This window comes from Ostrinia furnacalis, unplaced genomic scaffold (assembly GCF_004193835.3).
Source record: "Ostrinia furnacalis isolate ACB-3 unplaced genomic scaffold, ASM419383v2 OfSCF1145, whole genome shotgun sequence".
Classification (NCBI taxonomy): domain Eukaryota; kingdom Metazoa; phylum Arthropoda; class Insecta; order Lepidoptera; family Crambidae; genus Ostrinia; species Ostrinia furnacalis.
In genome coordinates this window covers 213,189-230,176 of record NW_021131384.1, presented here as the reverse complement: position 1 = coordinate 230,176, position 16,988 = coordinate 213,189, and the positions used below count along the sequence as shown (strand labels likewise).

General features: G+C 39.6%; 2 protein-coding genes across 2 annotated transcripts in view; one reads left to right on the top strand and one right to left on the bottom strand.

Annotated features, from left to right (window-relative positions):
- The window catches only part of ClpX (Caseinolytic protease chaperone subunit), a 54,716-nt gene that overhangs the window by 19,984 nt on the left and 17,744 nt on the right, over positions 1 to 16,988 (top strand). The window contains exon 4 of the mRNA XM_028302701.1: positions 16,392 to 16,570. Within this exon, the coding sequence (XP_028158502.1) occupies positions 16,392 to 16,570 (179 nt within the window). The remainder of the gene's footprint in view (positions 1 to 16,391; positions 16,571 to 16,988) is intronic.
- On the bottom strand, positions 311 to 10,141 carry LOC114351458 (uncharacterized). The gene is made up of 2 exons (XM_028302697.1): positions 3,372 to 10,141; positions 311 to 1,943 (listed from the first exon to the last, which is right to left on the bottom strand). The coding sequence occupies exons 1-2, from the start codon at positions 9,570 to 9,572 to the stop codon at positions 648 to 650; spliced, it is 7,497 nt and encodes a 2,498-aa protein (XP_028158498.1). The 5' UTR covers positions 9,573 to 10,141; the 3' UTR covers positions 311 to 647.

Sequence of the window (16,988 nt, the reverse complement as noted above, 5' to 3'; positions counted from 1 at the left end):
CTCTTAAGCTGGGTTTTGTTGGTCTGTATAGATACAGGGTGTACATTACAACTGAACAATAGTCCTTGAGAATGCGAAATCTGAGAATCTACAACGACAACACAAGTGATTGTGATTATTGACATTGCACTTGTACGGAAAACACGTCAAGGCTAATCCACTGGTAACTGTGTAGTTGTATTCTGACGATGTTACACATTTACAATCGAGAATATGACATGTAGTAGTAACTGTTCCCATCAAAATCATAAATTAAAAAGATAGTGTATGAGCCCTTGACTGGTCCATACATTAAATTGATGTATCTTGGGTGATCTTGATAATAACAACACTCGAAGACTTGAAATACTTGATTTACTGTTTCGACTTGATACAATGATGTAATGTGTGTGCACACTAATAAAGGCAGCAGTGAACTAATCGTAGATTTAACAAAATAAATAATGTCAACTAGCAAAGCGTAAATAACATTTGGTTTTATGCTTGCTTGCAATAAACTGTACTTTGTACATATTCCCGGGCGGGAGATGCTGGGGAATTTTATTGATAAAAAATAGAAAAATTAAAGAAGATAAAATTAAAACTTAAATATTTTACATGTCATGCTTAAGTCTAATCTTATAAATTGATAAATTTCATTTAACACTTCACGACACTGTATTATGTAGCCGCTGGGTGTAAGCCCTTCTTGGTGGGGGAGACGTGTTCTTGTCGACGTGCAGAGGTTCTTCTACGTTCGGAGTGCTTCGGTAGGCGGGAGCAGGCCGGGGACGTGACTCGCTGACGGGAGACAGCTCTATGGCTGCGGTCGTGGCGGCTGGCTCTGGGCTTGTTACATTCACTCTTCGTCTGCATGGCGAGCGACGTACGATCCATACGACTCCTACTATCGCTACGCCAGCTATTACGATGTATATCATGACGTAGTGGTGGATGTCATGGAACGAGACTGCTTCTGAAGAAATTGTTAGTTCATCCTCTTTTGTTTTGATTGCTTTGATCTTGTCATCGATTTTAATTGCTTCTTGTTGGATGGATGAACGAGCACTTGGTTCAATTTCTTTCATGTCGTGAGGTATTGATAAGTTGATGATGTTGTTGATAGGCGCCAATGTCGGAGAGTATACGTCTGGTGATAATCTTATCTCGCTTGTATGAGATCTATGTGGATAAATGGTGAACTTTTCCGTCTTGATAATGCAGCCATGACCTATGGTGATAAGGCCACTGCCGCTCAGCTGATGTGTTGCAATTTGATCGTCGCACATGATTCGTACTTGACATTGTAAACAACAAAAATAAACGTAAGTGTTTATAGAATATGACTCTTTCCAGACGTCTTGGCATGACCTTGTTTCTATCATGCATTCTGAGTTCTCTTGTTGACATAGATTTTTGTCGGCTTTCATCAGATATTCTGGGCCTTGGTTACGACAAAAATATGCATCATCTTGATGAAAACATTTTGATAAGTCGCTGTCAGATATAGTTATGAATAAATCTTTCTTGATGTTGACTGCTACATAATCTGCTACTGGAACTAGGCTGATCATCTTCTCATCTTGATATTTAGGCAATGGAATGATGCGTAGGATCTCGAAGGTGTCTCTGCTTATGAGTGGTATCCTTATTTCGAAGATAAAGTATTCATCGAGGACTCTTGTTCGTACACTCATGAATTCATACATCTTGGCGAGGTCTGACTGAAGATTGTTCACAGGTAGCGACACGTCTTGTGGTGCTTGGCTTGATACAGTGCTTAGTTCTTTTCTAAGTTGATCAGGTGTAAGTATGTGAATGTTGAAGTATCCTTGATGAATTTCAGTGACAGTTTGCAAGAGCGTGTCTTGTAGGACTCTCAAGTTGCTTAGCATGTTACTCGCTATTATGGACTCTAATGCAAAGTCGTTAAGGTTCAGATTTACTTCCGCGGCATTTTTCAGATCATCCATGGCTTTTTCTAATGTTATAATATGTTGATTTGCAGTCTTGTGTTGCTGATTCATCAAATCTTCAGTCCTCTTTAAAAGATTGTTTTCTGCTTCTACTATGGAAGTCTGATTTTTCCATAAATTCAATAAATGTTTCTGGTTCTCACGCAGTAACTTGATATCTTGTTCATATTGTTTTGCGAAGCGGTCATCTAATACGCCAAACAGGTCGCCGGCTAGGTTTCCAATTGCATTGATAAAGCCGCGTCGCGTGCGCCTCGCGTGCTTAGCACGAGCTCGAATTTGCTGATTTACTAACAGGTGATTATAGTACTCGAGTTCCGTAAACTGATGACGCAGTTGTAGGGTTATTGCACTACATTGAACTTGTTCCCTTGTTATCACTCCGCATGATTTTTCTAATGTTTGTAAGTACTTTTCTAAGGCTTGTGTTCCTTGCCAATATGGTTCCATATCAAAGTATGTCACGAGTTTCCATTCGTCTTTAATCAACTGCATGTTGGATAACTTGTCGAAGTATAGTCCTTGAGTATCCTTGAACTTGGTTATGTTCACCAAGCCATGTGAACTTGATATGAAGGTCATGAACATCAAAAATGTGGTAAGTAGGGTGGTAAACGAGAATTTCTTGCTTCTCTGTCGTCTTGTACTTGCGTTGTTGATGTCAGTATTGTTTGATTGACTTGTAGCTTGATTAATTACGTCACTCTTGTTGATTTCTTGATGTTCAGTTAATATTGATAATTTAGTGATAGGGCGTTTGATGTAGCCGCTTTTTGTTTTCAATGTTACAACTCTCACGTGGCCGTCTTGACCAGGGTGGGTATCTACCACTCTTCCCATTATCCACTTGCCTGGGGGAAGATTTTCGTCGTTGACTATTACAACGTCGTTGATGCTGATATTCTGTTGAAGTTTCCTCCATTTGGTTCTTGTTGTTAATTGTGTCAGATACTCTGCCTTCCAGCGGGACCATACATCTTGAAGAATCTTTTGGGTCATTTGCCAACGTGTTCTTGTGTCTCTTTCAGTCTCCACTATGGTCAGTAATGGACCACCAGTGAGAAAATGAGACGGAGTTAGAAAATCTAGGTCCTCAGGATCTTCTGATAGGGCGCACAGAGGCCTTGAGTTAAGACACCCCTCTATTTGTGCTAATAGAGTTGAGAATTCTTCAAATGTAAGCGCTTGTTGTCCAATCACTCTTTTAAGGTGAAACTTGAAACTCTTAACTGCAGCTTCAAAAATCCCACCAGCTGATGGCCACGCTGGAGCGTTGAAGTGCCACGTGATCTCTAGGTCTGTTATTTCTTTCATAAACTCGTCTGTGAAAACTTGCTGTATATCTTGATATTCTTGTTGTAATACTTTGCTCGCACCCACGAAGTTCCGGCCATTGTCACTGTACATGTGACTCAGATCATCCATGGCTTTTTCTAATGTTATAATATGTTGATTTGCAGTCTTGTGTTGCTGATTCATCAAATCTTCAGTCCTCTTTAAAAGATTGTTTTCTGCTTCTACTATGGAAGTCTGATTTTTCCATAAATTCAATAAATGTTTCTGGTTCTCACGCAGTAACTTGATATCTTGTTCATATTGTTTTGCGAAGCGGTCATCTAATACGCCAAACAGGTCGCCGGCTAGGTTTCCAATTGCATTGATAAAGCCGCGTCGCGTGCGCCTCGCGTGCTTAGCACGAGCTCGAATTTGCTGATTTACTAACAGGTGATTATAGTACTCGAGTTCCGTAAACTGATGACGCAGTTGTAGGGTTATTGCACTACATTGAACTTGTTCCCTTGTTATCACTCCGCATGATTTTTCTAATGTTTGTAAGTACTTTTCTAAGGCTTGTGTTCCTTGCCAATATGGTTCCATATCAAAGTATGTCACGAGTTTCCATTCGTCTTTAATCAACTGCATGTTGGATAACTTGTCGAAGTATAGTCCTTGAGTATCCTTGAACTTGGTTATGTTCACCAAGCCATGTGAACTTGATATGAAGGTCATGAACATCAAAAATGTGGTAAGTAGGGTGGTAAACGAGAATTTCTTGCTTCTCTGTCGTCTTGTACTTGCGTTGTTGATGTCAGTATTGTTTGATTGACTTGTAGCTTGATTAATTACGTCACTCTTGTTGATTTCTTGATGTTCAGTTAATATTGATAATTTAGTGATAGGGCGTTTGATGTAGCCGCTTTTTGTTTTCAATGTTACAACTCTCACGTGGCCGTCTTGACCAGGGTGGGTATCTACCACTCTTCCCATTATCCACTTGCCTGGGGGAAGATTTTCGTCGTTGACTATTACAACGTCGTTGATGCTGATATTCTGTTGAAGTTTCCTCCATTTGGTTCTTGTTGTTAATTGTGTCAGATACTCTGCCTTCCAGCGGGACCATACATCTTGAAGAATCTTTTGGGTCATTTGCCAACGTGTTCTTGTGTCTCTTTCAGTCTCCACTATGGTCAGTAATGGACCACCAGTGAGAAAATGAGACGGAGTTAGAAAATCTAGGTCCTCAGGATCTTCTGATAGGGCGCACAGAGGCCTTGAGTTAAGACACCCCTCTATTTGTGCTAATAGAGTTGAGAATTCTTCAAATGTAAGCGCTTGTTGTCCAATCACTCTTTTAAGGTGAAACTTGAAACTCTTAACTGCAGCTTCAAAAATCCCACCAGCTGATGGCCACGCTGGAGCGTTGAAGTGCCACGTGATCTCTAGGTCTGTTATTTCTTTCATAAACTCGTCTGTGAAAACTTGCTGTATATCTTGATATTCTTGTTGTAATACTTTGCTCGCACCCACGAAGTTCCGGCCATTGTCACTGTACATGTGACGAGGTTTTCCCCTTCGTGCTGCCATTCTTCGCAGCGCAGCTATGAAAGATGATGTTGTCAGGTCAGACACTAATTCGAGATGCACAGCCTTGGTTACCATGCACACGAATACTGCGATGTAGGCTTTAAGTGTCTTTATTCCGCGACCCTTGTTGGCTTTCACAAACACGTGCCCCGTGAAATCAACTCCAGTATGAAGGAACGGACGGGATTGATTGACTCTAGCACCTGGTAGCTGTCCCATCAGTTGTTCTTGTTTTATAGGTTTTTGCTTCTTGCAGGTCACACACTTTCTTATGTGCTTTTTTGTTGCTCTATTTCCGCATATCAACCAATATTTTTGTCTAATAAAAGCCAAAGTAACACGAGCTCCGCCGTGGTAGGTTGCCTTGTGTGCGTCATCGATAACAAGGTCAGTCAGTCGACTGTTGTAGGGCAAGATTATTGGATGCATCATTTCTTGACTTATGTGAGCATTTTGCAATCTTCCTCCAACTCTCAACAATCCATCTTGATCCAAATAGGGATTCAGAGGAAGAATCTTGCTCTTAGGTGAAATCTGTTTGTTGTTTTGTAAGTCAGAGATTTCATCTTGATATGTCTCAGCTTGTGTTTGCTTGATGATGGCAATTTTTGCATTTTTTAATTCTTCCAACGTCAGGTACGACTCTCTCTTCCTTTTTCCTCCTGATATAAAACGACGTACCCAGCCCAAAATTCGTATCACTCTTGATAGTGAGCTGTACTTTTGTAATAAGTCTTTTATAATGCTTTCTTGTTCTGTGCTCTGAGTAGTTAAGTTGACTTGTGTGTTGTTTCTTGATTCTTCGTTTGTAAAATAGGTTTCTTGTTCAGTCTTTTCGTCCTTGAATGACGATAGCCAAGCCGGTCCTTGCCACCATAGGCTATGTTGTAGTAGTTGCGATGGTGTTATGCCTCGGCTGGCGCAGTCAGCGGGGTTGTCGGCTGACTTTACATACCGCCAATGCTCGGCTGGTAAGACCGTTGTGATTTTCCTTACTCTGTTGGAAACGAACGTTTTCCAGCGGTCTGGATTTCCTTGTATCCATCCGAGCACTGCTGTAGAGTCAGTCCATGCGTATAGACTGACTTTATAGTTGGTTAAGCATTGTTCAACTTTCTGCATTAATTGGGATAGCAGATGTGCCCCAATTAGTTCTTTCCTGGGCAGTGAGATGTCTTTGTTTCGTGGTACTATTTTTGATTTCGCGACAACTAGAATGATTTTTGTTTCTGTGTCACTTGATAACTTGCAATAAATGACGCAAGCGTAGGCATTTTGCGATGCGTCGCAAAATCCGTGCAATTCAATATCTGTGTCAGGCTTTGTACCTAACCATCTTGGTATTTGTATTTTATTGATGTTTATTAGGTCTTGTTTCAATTTTATCCATTCTATATTAATGTTGTCTGGTATCTTGGCGTCCCAGGGGATATCTTGTTCCCATACTTGTTGAAATAGCAGTTTCAATTTTGTAGAGATGGGTGTAAGCCATCCGAGAGGGTCGAAAAGTTTAGATAAATCAGATAACAGTTTTCTCTTGGTATTGTTGATGTTATCTGTAGGGTTGTCTATCATTGATTGAAATATAAACATGTCTTGTTCTGGATCCCAACGGAGTCCGAGTGTTTTCGTTGAAGTCAAATGCTTGAAATCGTATTCATCTTGTTTGGTATCATTTTGCTTGTCTTGCAGTAAATCTTGATGGTTTGAGGTCCATTTTCGCAGATTGAAGCCTCCTTTTTTCAATAATTCGATCAATTCTTGTTTTATTTTTATGGCGTTTTCCAGTGAATGAGATCCTTGAAGTAAATCATCCATATAAAAACTTGTTTTTACAATTTCTGCCGCTTCAGGATAATTTTGTCTTTCGTCTTCTGCTAATTGTCTCAGGGTCATCATGGCGAGGAATGGAGCGGCCTTGGTTCCATATGTGACTGACGTCAACTCGTATTCCTCTATGGCTTGATTAGGGAAGTCACGCCATATTATTTTCTGGAATTTTAGATCGTCGGGGTGTATCCAGATTTGGCGAAACATTTTTTCTATGTCTGCCGTGAAAGCGATGTAATATTGGCGCCATTTCAAAATCAATGCAAAAAGGTCCTGTTGTAGGTTTGGTCCTTTATGCATGTAGTCGTTAAGGCTCTTCCCATTACTGGTATTTTGGGAGGCGTTGAATACCACACGTAGTGACGTCGTGGTCGATTCTCGAAGCACACAATGATGTGGTAAAAAATATTCAGGTGTCGTCTTACAGTTGGCCTTTTGCATGTGACCTAAATCTTGGTATTCATGCATAAACATCTTGTACTCGGTTTCTACTTTTGGATTCGCCTTGAATTTCCTTTCTAATTGGAGGAACTGTGCGATTGCTTTGTTTCTTGATTGACCTAATTCATGGATGTCCTTCTTGAGCGGGAGTCGCACTTGATACTTTCCATCATTCCTTCTTGTTGTGGTTGTTTTATAAAAATCTATACATTCTTGATCATCATTTGATTGAGAGGGTTCACTTGATATTTCTTCAATCTCCCAAAATCGTTGAATGTCCTCTATATTGTTAAGGACAACGTTGCACTGCAGTGTTGTCGTTGTTTTTCCGTATAAAATCCAACCAAGTTGGGTTCTTTGTGCTACGGGTTGTGTGTTATTAGGTTTTCTTATCTCTTCCATCAGGATGCTTGCGTAAATATCAGCGCCTAGTAGTATGTCAATAGGACGACTGATGAAAAACTCGGGATCGGCGAGTGATAACTTGTTTAGGTATTTCCAGTCTGGTTTCTTGAATGTGTAGTTTGGCAAATTATTAGTTAACTTGTTCATGATGAGTGCTTCCGTGGTGAATGCGAAGTTTTCAATCAAGGACGAGCAATGGATCGTGATTTTCCCTTTGCAGTTTGTGTCCTTGGTACCAACTCCAGTTATTACTCCTGAACATTTTTGTCGCGGCAATCTTAGTTGTTGTGCAGCGTTCTCTGTGATGATGGATATCTGTGATCCTGGATCGATGAGGGCTCTCATTTTCCGGGATACACCATCTACTCCTGCTACTTGTATTATGGCGGTTGCTAATAGTACTTCAGATGATTCTCCTTGTTGAGCGGTGTAAGTGTTTGTCGGTTGTGAGCTTGATCCTTGAATCCCGGTCCTGGTTATCGGGTTATTGAACTTGCGAAATGCTTCGTGTAAAAGTGTGTTGTGATTTCCGTCACATTCACGACAACGTGAGCTTGAAGTGCAGTTTTTTCCATAGTGACTGCATAGGCAATTTGCGCAGTAATTCAGTTTCGTAATCGCTTGTCGTTTTTGCATTGGGGTCATCTCTAAAAATTGTTTGCAGAAATAAATTCCATGTTCATTGCTGTTGCAAATTGCGCAACATAGTTTGTAGCGATTTGATTGTACTTGATGAAATGTAGCTTTGTTGCTTGTATTTTGAAGATATTTTCTTGTTTGATGATTGTATTCTTGCTTTTTTGAAGGTGTTGCTTGGAAGTTGGGTCTTAGATTCGCTTCTTGCTTGCGACGTGATGACTCCATAGTTGTAAATTTGTTCTCCAAAAATGCCATAAAATCGATCATCTTAGGTAACTCTCTTGGGTCTTTAAGAGAGTTCATGTATTCACTATGCGTTTCTGCATCTAATTTTTGGGATATGATGTGTATGAGGATCGGGTCCCAGCTGTCGATGTCAACACCTAAGTTCTTGATGGCGTTTATACATTCTGTTGTGACGTCATGGATACGTTTTACTTGATTTGAGGTCACTTGCTGTATCGCTGGTATACTCATCAAAATATTCATATGGGAAGTGAATATTAGTTTTTTGTTGTTGTAGCGATGATTCAGGATGTCCCAACTTGCGAGGTAGTTTTCTGACCCAATTGGTAGGTGTTGGATCAAACGTTCAGCTTCACCTCTTAACTTGCTTTTGAGATGTTGCATCTTTTGAGCGTTTGATAGGGCAGGATTATTATGTATTGTTTCGCAAAACAGATCCTTGAACGACGCCCATTGTTGGTAGTTCCCGGTGAAGACTGGAATGTCCAGCTGGGGGGTCGACTTCTCTCGGTGTGAAACTGACCACAACTTGTTATTAATCGCTCGCTTGATATTGTTGTATTTCTGCTCATGTTGGGTAAATTCCATCTCGTATCCCATGTCTGACCCATTTAAGATACTGTCAATTTCCCAGTGGAGGGTGTCTATCGCTTGCCATCGGGAGTGTAGAGATCGCAACGTATCTTCAAATTCCCACTTATCTTGGATTGTCTCAATGTTAATTTGAGATATCGTTCTTGAAAATGCCTTGAAGTTGGTAGTTTGTTTTTTCATTAAGTCGTCTAATTGGCTATAATTTCCTCTCGAAGTAGATTTTGCTTGTTCTTCGTTTACTTCCGAGGCCCACGAGAAAGTAGGTTTTCCAGCTTCCATCGTGTCTTCCTTGTCTTTATCTTGCGGTTCTGGCAGTGATGATGATGATTTTATTGTAGTAATTAAATAGTGTCTTGTATCTTGATAACATTTTTGTATGATACTGTAGTCGTCTTCAGTGAAATATTCGTGATCGTCTTGTAGCACTTGACATAGTTTTCTATGATTTTCCTGATACTCGTTCCAGTTGTAATCTAATTTTTCGATCCGTCTCTTGATATTTTCCGACGTCTTGCGTTCTGCACTTTCTTTCTTGAAGTTACGTAAACAATTCTTGATTACTTCAGAAAGTTTTTCTTGACTTGCGAGTACTTCCATGATGAAAAAGGAAGTTGATGACTTGAAATATCTTGCTGATGTTGAGTGTTGATCTTGAAATTGAGTTCTGCTTTTTTGCCTTTAAATTCTTGATAGGTACGTACCGGCTTGATAACTTGATAATTCTTGTTTCTTGTGATTGTAGACTTGTTTCTTCACTTGTCGCTTGGTCTTGTTTAGTATTTCCGCAGACTCTGTATGGTCTTATGCGCCTTCTCAACTCTACCGGTGAGACCCGCTTCTGGGAGGCCGGCGAGCCGATTCGCAACCACACAAAATCACACGAAAATTACTAAAAATAGCTCGAAGGACCATTATTGTATGAGCCCTTGACTGGTCCATACATTAAATTGATGTATCTTGGGTGATCTTGATAATAACAACACTCGAAGACTTGAAATACTTGATTTACTGTTTCGACTTGATACAATGATGTAATGTGTGTGCACACTAATAAAGGCAGCAGTGAACTAATCGTAGATTTAACAAAATAAATAATGTCAACTAGCAAAGCGTAAATAACATTTGGTTTTATGCTTGCTTGCAATAAACTGTACTTTGTACAGATAGTGTTTACATTTTTTAATTCTAATTAGAACTCCCATGTAAAATTTCCCAATTTAACATCATCCCATTACATTTTCATGTACTGCCCTTCCTTGTACACCCTGTATGTTCACAAAGATACAGATAATCTGTTTGCAGTGAATGTAAATTTCCATTCGAAGCGGAGGGATACGCATGCACTCGGATCGTATTGCGTAAGCTTGGTTACATGATGAGGCTAGATTTGGCCTTAGTCACCGCACCGACACTATCCACGAGTATTGGCAGAATGGTTTCTAAAGCATAGGCAATATACTGTAACCGCTGATGTAACTTCCCTATTGTATCTTCGTTCGTTCACAAAATAGTGCGTGTTTAGTTTTGGCTTGATCACTTTCTATTCTAACAAAATGTTGACTTTTCGGTGTGATAAAAAATTACAAGTGTTATTTTTTATATTTTATATTTGCTAGTCTGACTAAAATATATTAATAACAGGTAGACTGCCGAGAACACAATTATTAATTTGCACCAGTATTTTTTCCTTAAACCGTAGCGCTGATTTATTATTTATATCACTGTAAACGGCAGAACTAATTATATCAATTAAAGGGAAAAATATTTTTTTCAGTGTTTTGATGAGGATACAATAGCAATTAACAGCTCTACATTTTTTCCATTTATCCATGACGGTTAACATTAATTTCACAATACATATAATTCAAGCCATTGCTGTACGTAATTAACTAATTAATCTTTAGGTGAAGAACTCCGCAATCGTCAAGTAGGTACATATTACACAAGTATTTATTTTATTTTACTTAAATTTGTTTACGTCGGGGGCATACGTTTTGCAAATGGCAGCGAATAGAAATAATGAAATATGAAAAAAAAAACGTAAATCGATTCAAGTTACTGATTCGGAGTTGCTCGTAAAATTCGGCAACACTGCAAAGTCACACGTGGTCACACTCACCCTGTATGTATTCACTTCATCTTTTTTCATATGATTTCATTTATTTAAAGTTGACAGTCTACGAGTATGTAGTAGGTATGTAGGTCGAACCATACACATAACATTTTTGCAAATAAAGCCGACCAACATCGGCAACATCTTTATCCCTAGTGATTCAGACACACTGTCCTAAAATTCAACGATAAGCTGGCCTCCGTAGGGTGGACATGGTCATGAATACTTTACGAAAAATGACAAAAAAATTGAGATAGATTTTTTTTCCTCAGGTAGTCATGACTGCAACCCTAGCCTATTTTTGTTATTAAATGACGTACACTTCTGGACAAAGGCCCAAATTTCTTTCCAATAAAGGATTTGCCTTAATCGCCACGCTTAGCAGGCCATCTATGGATGATGTAGATAATGTCATCGTCCCACCGCGGCGTGTGCAGCACTTGACAACGATATCGGCAATCACGTTCCAACTACGAGGCTACTGGCTTGCACGTGTGATGCATGCACTTCGTGCATCAAGTCTTTGGGATCTATGATTTCTTCGGATAGCTTGTAAATGGATAGGGCGAGTTTCCACCAAAGCGGAGTGGAGTAGAGTAGTTTGTGGAATAACCAATCAGATTTCAATATTTCTACTTCTCGTTTCCCCTCCGAACAGATCCGCGCCACCGCCGCTGTCAAATTCTATAGAAAAATTTGACGGTCCGACACTTCTCCGCTCTGCTAACAAGGCTTTAAAACAACTAGCAAGGGCTATAAATCTCTACACCTCACCATTCCAAGTTTCTAGTATAGTTTTAAACCAGTCTTATTTATACCACATAGACGGATCTATACGGATATTGAAGTTAATTTACAAATCTAATGAAACCAATTTCCGCTTTTTAAATCTGTGCGTCTTGTCAACAGAATCTTAATTAGATAGATAGATAGATAGGGCAGGTGACCCGGTTTTGGCCATGTTAAGAATTTTTTAGACTTTGAGGCTATATCATTTTACAGTTTTTGTTATCACGGACTTATTTCTTGTAAAAANCTTCAGATGATTCTCCTTGTTGAGCGGTGTAAGTGTTTGTCGGTTGTGAGCTTGATCCTTGAATCCCGGTCCTGGTTATCGGGTTATTGAACTTGCGAAATGCTTCGTGTAAAAGTGTGTTGTGATTTCCGTCACATTCACGACAACGTGAGCTTGAAGTGCAGTTTTTTCCATAGTGACTGCATAGGCAATTTGCGCAGTAATTCAGTTTCGTAATCGCTTGTCGTTTTTGCATTGGGGTCATCTCTAAAAATTGTTTGCAGAAATAAATTCCATGTTCATTGCTGTTGCAAATTGCGCAACATAGTTTGTAGCGATTTGATTGTACTTGATGAAATGTAGCTTTGTTGCTTGTATTTTGAAGATATTTTCTTGTTTGATGATTGTATTCTTGCTTTTTTGAAGGTGTTGCTTGGAAGTTGGGTCTTAGATTCGCTTCTTGCTTGCGACGTGATGACTCCATAGTTGTAAATTTGTTCTCCAAAAATGCCATAAAATCGATCATCTTAGGTAACTCTCTTGGGTCTTTAAGAGAGTTCATGTATTCACTATGCGTTTCTGCATCTAATTTTTGGGATATGATGTGTATGAGGATCGGGTCCCAGCTGTCGATGTCAACACCTAAGTTCTTGATGGCGTTTATACATTCTGTTGTGACGTCATGGATACGTTTTACTTGATTTGAGGTCACTTGCTGTATCGCTGGTATACTCATCAAAATATTCATATGGGAAGTGAATATTAGTTTTTTGTTGTTGTAGCGATGATTCAGGATGTCCCAACTTGCGAGGTAGTTTTCTGACCCAATTGGTAGGTGTTGGATCAAACGTTCAGCTTCACCTCTTAACTTGCTTTTGAGATGTTGCATCTTTTGAGCGTTTGATAGGGCAGGATTATTATGTATTGTTTCGCAAAACAGATCCTTGAACGACGCCCATTGTTGGTAGTTCCCGGTGAAGACTGGAATGTCCAGCTGGGGGGTCGACTTCTCTCGGTGTGAAACTGACCACAACTTGTTATTAATCGCTCGCTTGATATTGTTGTATTTCTGCTCATGTTGGGTAAATTCCATCTCGTATCCCATGTCTGACCCATTTAAGATACTGTCAATTTCCCAGTGGAGGGTGTCTATCGCTTGCCATCGGGAGTGTAGAGATCGCAACGTATCTTCAAATTCCCACTTATCTTGGATTGTCTCAATGTTAATTTGAGATATCGTTCTTGAAAATGCCTTGAAGTTGGTAGTTTGTTTTTTCATTAAGTCGTCTAATTGGCTATAATTTCCTCTCGAAGTAGATTTTGCTTGTTCTTCGTTTACTTCCGAGGCCCACGAGAAAGTAGGTTTTCCAGCTTCCATCGTGTCTTCCTTGTCTTTATCTTGCGGTTCTGGCAGTGATGATGATGATTTTATTGTAGTAATTAAATAGTGTCTTGTATCTTGATAACATTTTTGTATGATACTGTAGTCGTCTTCAGTGAAATATTCGTGATCGTCTTGTAGCACTTGACATAGTTTTCTATGATTTTCCTGATACTCGTTCCAGTTGTAATCTAATTTTTCGATCCGTCTCTTGATATTTTCCGACGTCTTGCGTTCTGCACTTTCTTTCTTGAAGTTACGTAAACAATTCTTGATTACTTCAGAAAGTTTTTCTTGACTTGCGAGTACTTCCATAATGAAAAAGGAAGTTGATGACTTGAAATATCTTGCTGATGTTGAGTGTTGATCTTGAAATTGAGTTCTGCTTTTTTGCCTTTAAATTCTTGATAGGTACGTACCGGCTTGATAACTTGATAATTCTTGTTTCTTGTGATTGTAGACTTGTTTCTTCACTTGTCGCTTGGTCTTGTTTAGTATTTCCGCAGACTCTGTATGGTCTTATGCGCCTTCTCAACTCTACCGGTGAGACCCGCTTCTGGGAGGCCGGCGAGCCGATTCGCAACCACACAAAATCACACGAAAATTACTAAAAATAGCTCGAAGGACCATTAATGTACTGCTTGCAATAAACTGTACTTTGTACAATAGTTATCTATAAAATTAAAAGAATTATCCTCCAACTCCCAAGCATTAAGGAGTTGTACCTTCTATCATCAGCTCATCAATATGAGATGATGATTTCCAGGAGCAAATACTTGAATAAATTAAGAAAAAGTTTGAAAAACGATATACGTGCCTATAAAATTTGAGGGTTGCCCTCAATTTTCCTAGGATCCCATCATCAGATCCTGACTTGGTGACAATGGGACCACCTCAGAAGTGTACCCTATCGAACAAAAAAAGAATTTTGAAAATCGGTCCACAATTGACGGAGTAATCGGTGAACATACATAGAAAAAAAAACATACATACAGTCGAACATATAACCTCCTCCTTTTTTGAAGTCGGTTAAAAACAATGCGTAACGTTGCAACCGATTGGCGGATACTTCCGGAATACCCTTATGTGATCCAAAAATAGACAGAAGCGGCTTGTGGTCAGTACGCAAAATGAACGGTTCTGACCGACCATACAGATATTGGTGAAACCGCCTGACACCAAATACAGGATGTTTCAAAATACCCCCTAAAGCCTGAAAGGGCACAGAAACTGAAACAATCTGAAATAGAAGCCGTTGTTCCTATTGTCATATCTTGAACGGTTTTGGAAATAACGTACATCGAAAGATTCCAAAAATATCGATATGAATTCCCTCACTTTCGATCAGCTGCAGCGGGGTTCATCGAACGCAAATCATAGACTTTGTATTTTTCAGAATGTCAATTAGCCGCATTTTTTGCCTACTTCCTTTATCGATGTGTTCAAAGCATGTTTGTTGGTTAAATAAAAATTTTAAATAGGTACTCACTAACACTTTACATGTGTACGTACATTTGAAAAATTTTGTAAAAACTTGCATCTATCGAAATCAGGCCACTTGATGGAAAAAAAATCGTAAGTAAATAACTTTTTCCGATAGCAACATCACTACTAATGATAGTTTTCAAACATTCTTAGACAACAGAAAAAAAAAATCCGTGAAATTCCAGGTAGGTTACGTTACCGTACCTTTAGTCGAATTCTGTTATTATTTAATCTTTGAAATTGCATTTCCGCCCATCTTTAGCTTAGGGGAACCTGTTGTACTTAGGCCAGTTTTTCGAATTTTGATTTTTTGAAAAATAATGGTGATAGTTAAACTTGTCTAGTGCAGTTATATTTAAAGATCATTTAATTAACTACATAATTCATTCATAAAATTGTTTATAATTTTAAAAATTTGGGCATACTAGCTGCTAGAAAAAAAAAGGGAAAACTGTCCTAGGTACAACAAGCCAGATGTACCTTGGACCGTGTACGTTGTACCTATTTAAATTTAAATAAATGCTTATATTCGCTTCAATTTGTTAATTTTCTGTTAAATTATTATTTGAAATACCAATTATTACAGTTATTAGCAACAATATCTAAGTAAAAGTATTTTTTAAAAATCATTAATACCACTTAGACAGTGTATTCTTTATTAAGGATTAACATAAACATTTAAAAAAATAAGAAGGATTTAGAAAATAATGATTGTTTACTCACCCGCTCGCCTTAGCCTTTTTGCTAAGACTTAAAACAATTAACGCTTCTCAAAAAATAATGACTTGTTGGATTGAAGTGAAGCTTGACACATCAAAGCTGTTAACGCTATCAGTGTTGCTAATATTAGATATTTTTATTCCCGTAAACCATAGAGTAATATATTAGTCTTTGCCTTAGTTATAACGAAAGTTTTGATGTCTGGGTGTTCTTTACTCCTCCACGCAAAAACCATCGAACGGATTCCACTGAAACTCCACAGTAGTATTGTTACTCCACATAGGCCACAATTTATGACGATATTATGTGACAAACAAATTTCAATAAATAAATAAGACGTCTAAAAAGCGCTATCTATCGTCATTGGTTAAAATCTACAGCGCTTGGCAAACCACTGTTTTTGACATTCGTAAATATTCATGCCGTGAAACGCCATCTATCAACACAATATCTAACGGGGGCAAATCATGGTCCACGCGTACGAAGTTACGGGCGGCCGCTAGTAAAAATAATAATAATCATAAATGTCAGTAGGTATGCGTGCCCGACGCATGCAAGAGAACATGTTCGCCCAGGCGACTATTACTGCGTATACCCAGCTGTTGAAAGCTCAGTAATGTGGACTTCATATAAGTTCTAAACTTGTGTTTGGAATAATTCTTGTCAATTATTTTGAAATAACGCCCAATTTCCCATCACCAGGAAACCCCCGCCGCCGCCGAAGAAGATATTCGAATACCTGAACAAGCACGTGGTAGGCCAGGAGTACGCCAAGAAAGTGCTGTCGGTCGCGGTGTACAACCACTACAAGAGGATCTACAACAACGTCACCAGCGGCGCGCCCGCCGACGCGCACCACCCGCTGCACCACACACACAGAGGTAACTACTCCGCTTCATGACTCGAGTACTGGACGAGCACGTGTGGCCAGGAGTGCGCCAAGGTGCTGTCGTGGCGGTGTACTACCACTACAAGAGGGTCTACAACAACGTCACCAGCGGCGCGCCCGCCGACGCGCACCACCCGCTGCACCACACACACAGAGGTAACTACTCCGCTTCATGACTCGAGTACTGGACGAGCCGTGTGGCCAGGAGTGCGCCAAGGTGCTGTGGTGGCTGTGTACTACCACTACAAGCGGATCTACAACAACGTCACCAGCGGCCGCAGACGTGCACCACCCGCTGCACCACACACACAGAGGTACCTAACTACTTTGCTTCATGACTCGAGTACTGAACGAGCCGTGGTGGCTAGGAGTGCGCCAAGGTGCTGTGGTGGCTGTGTACTACCACTACA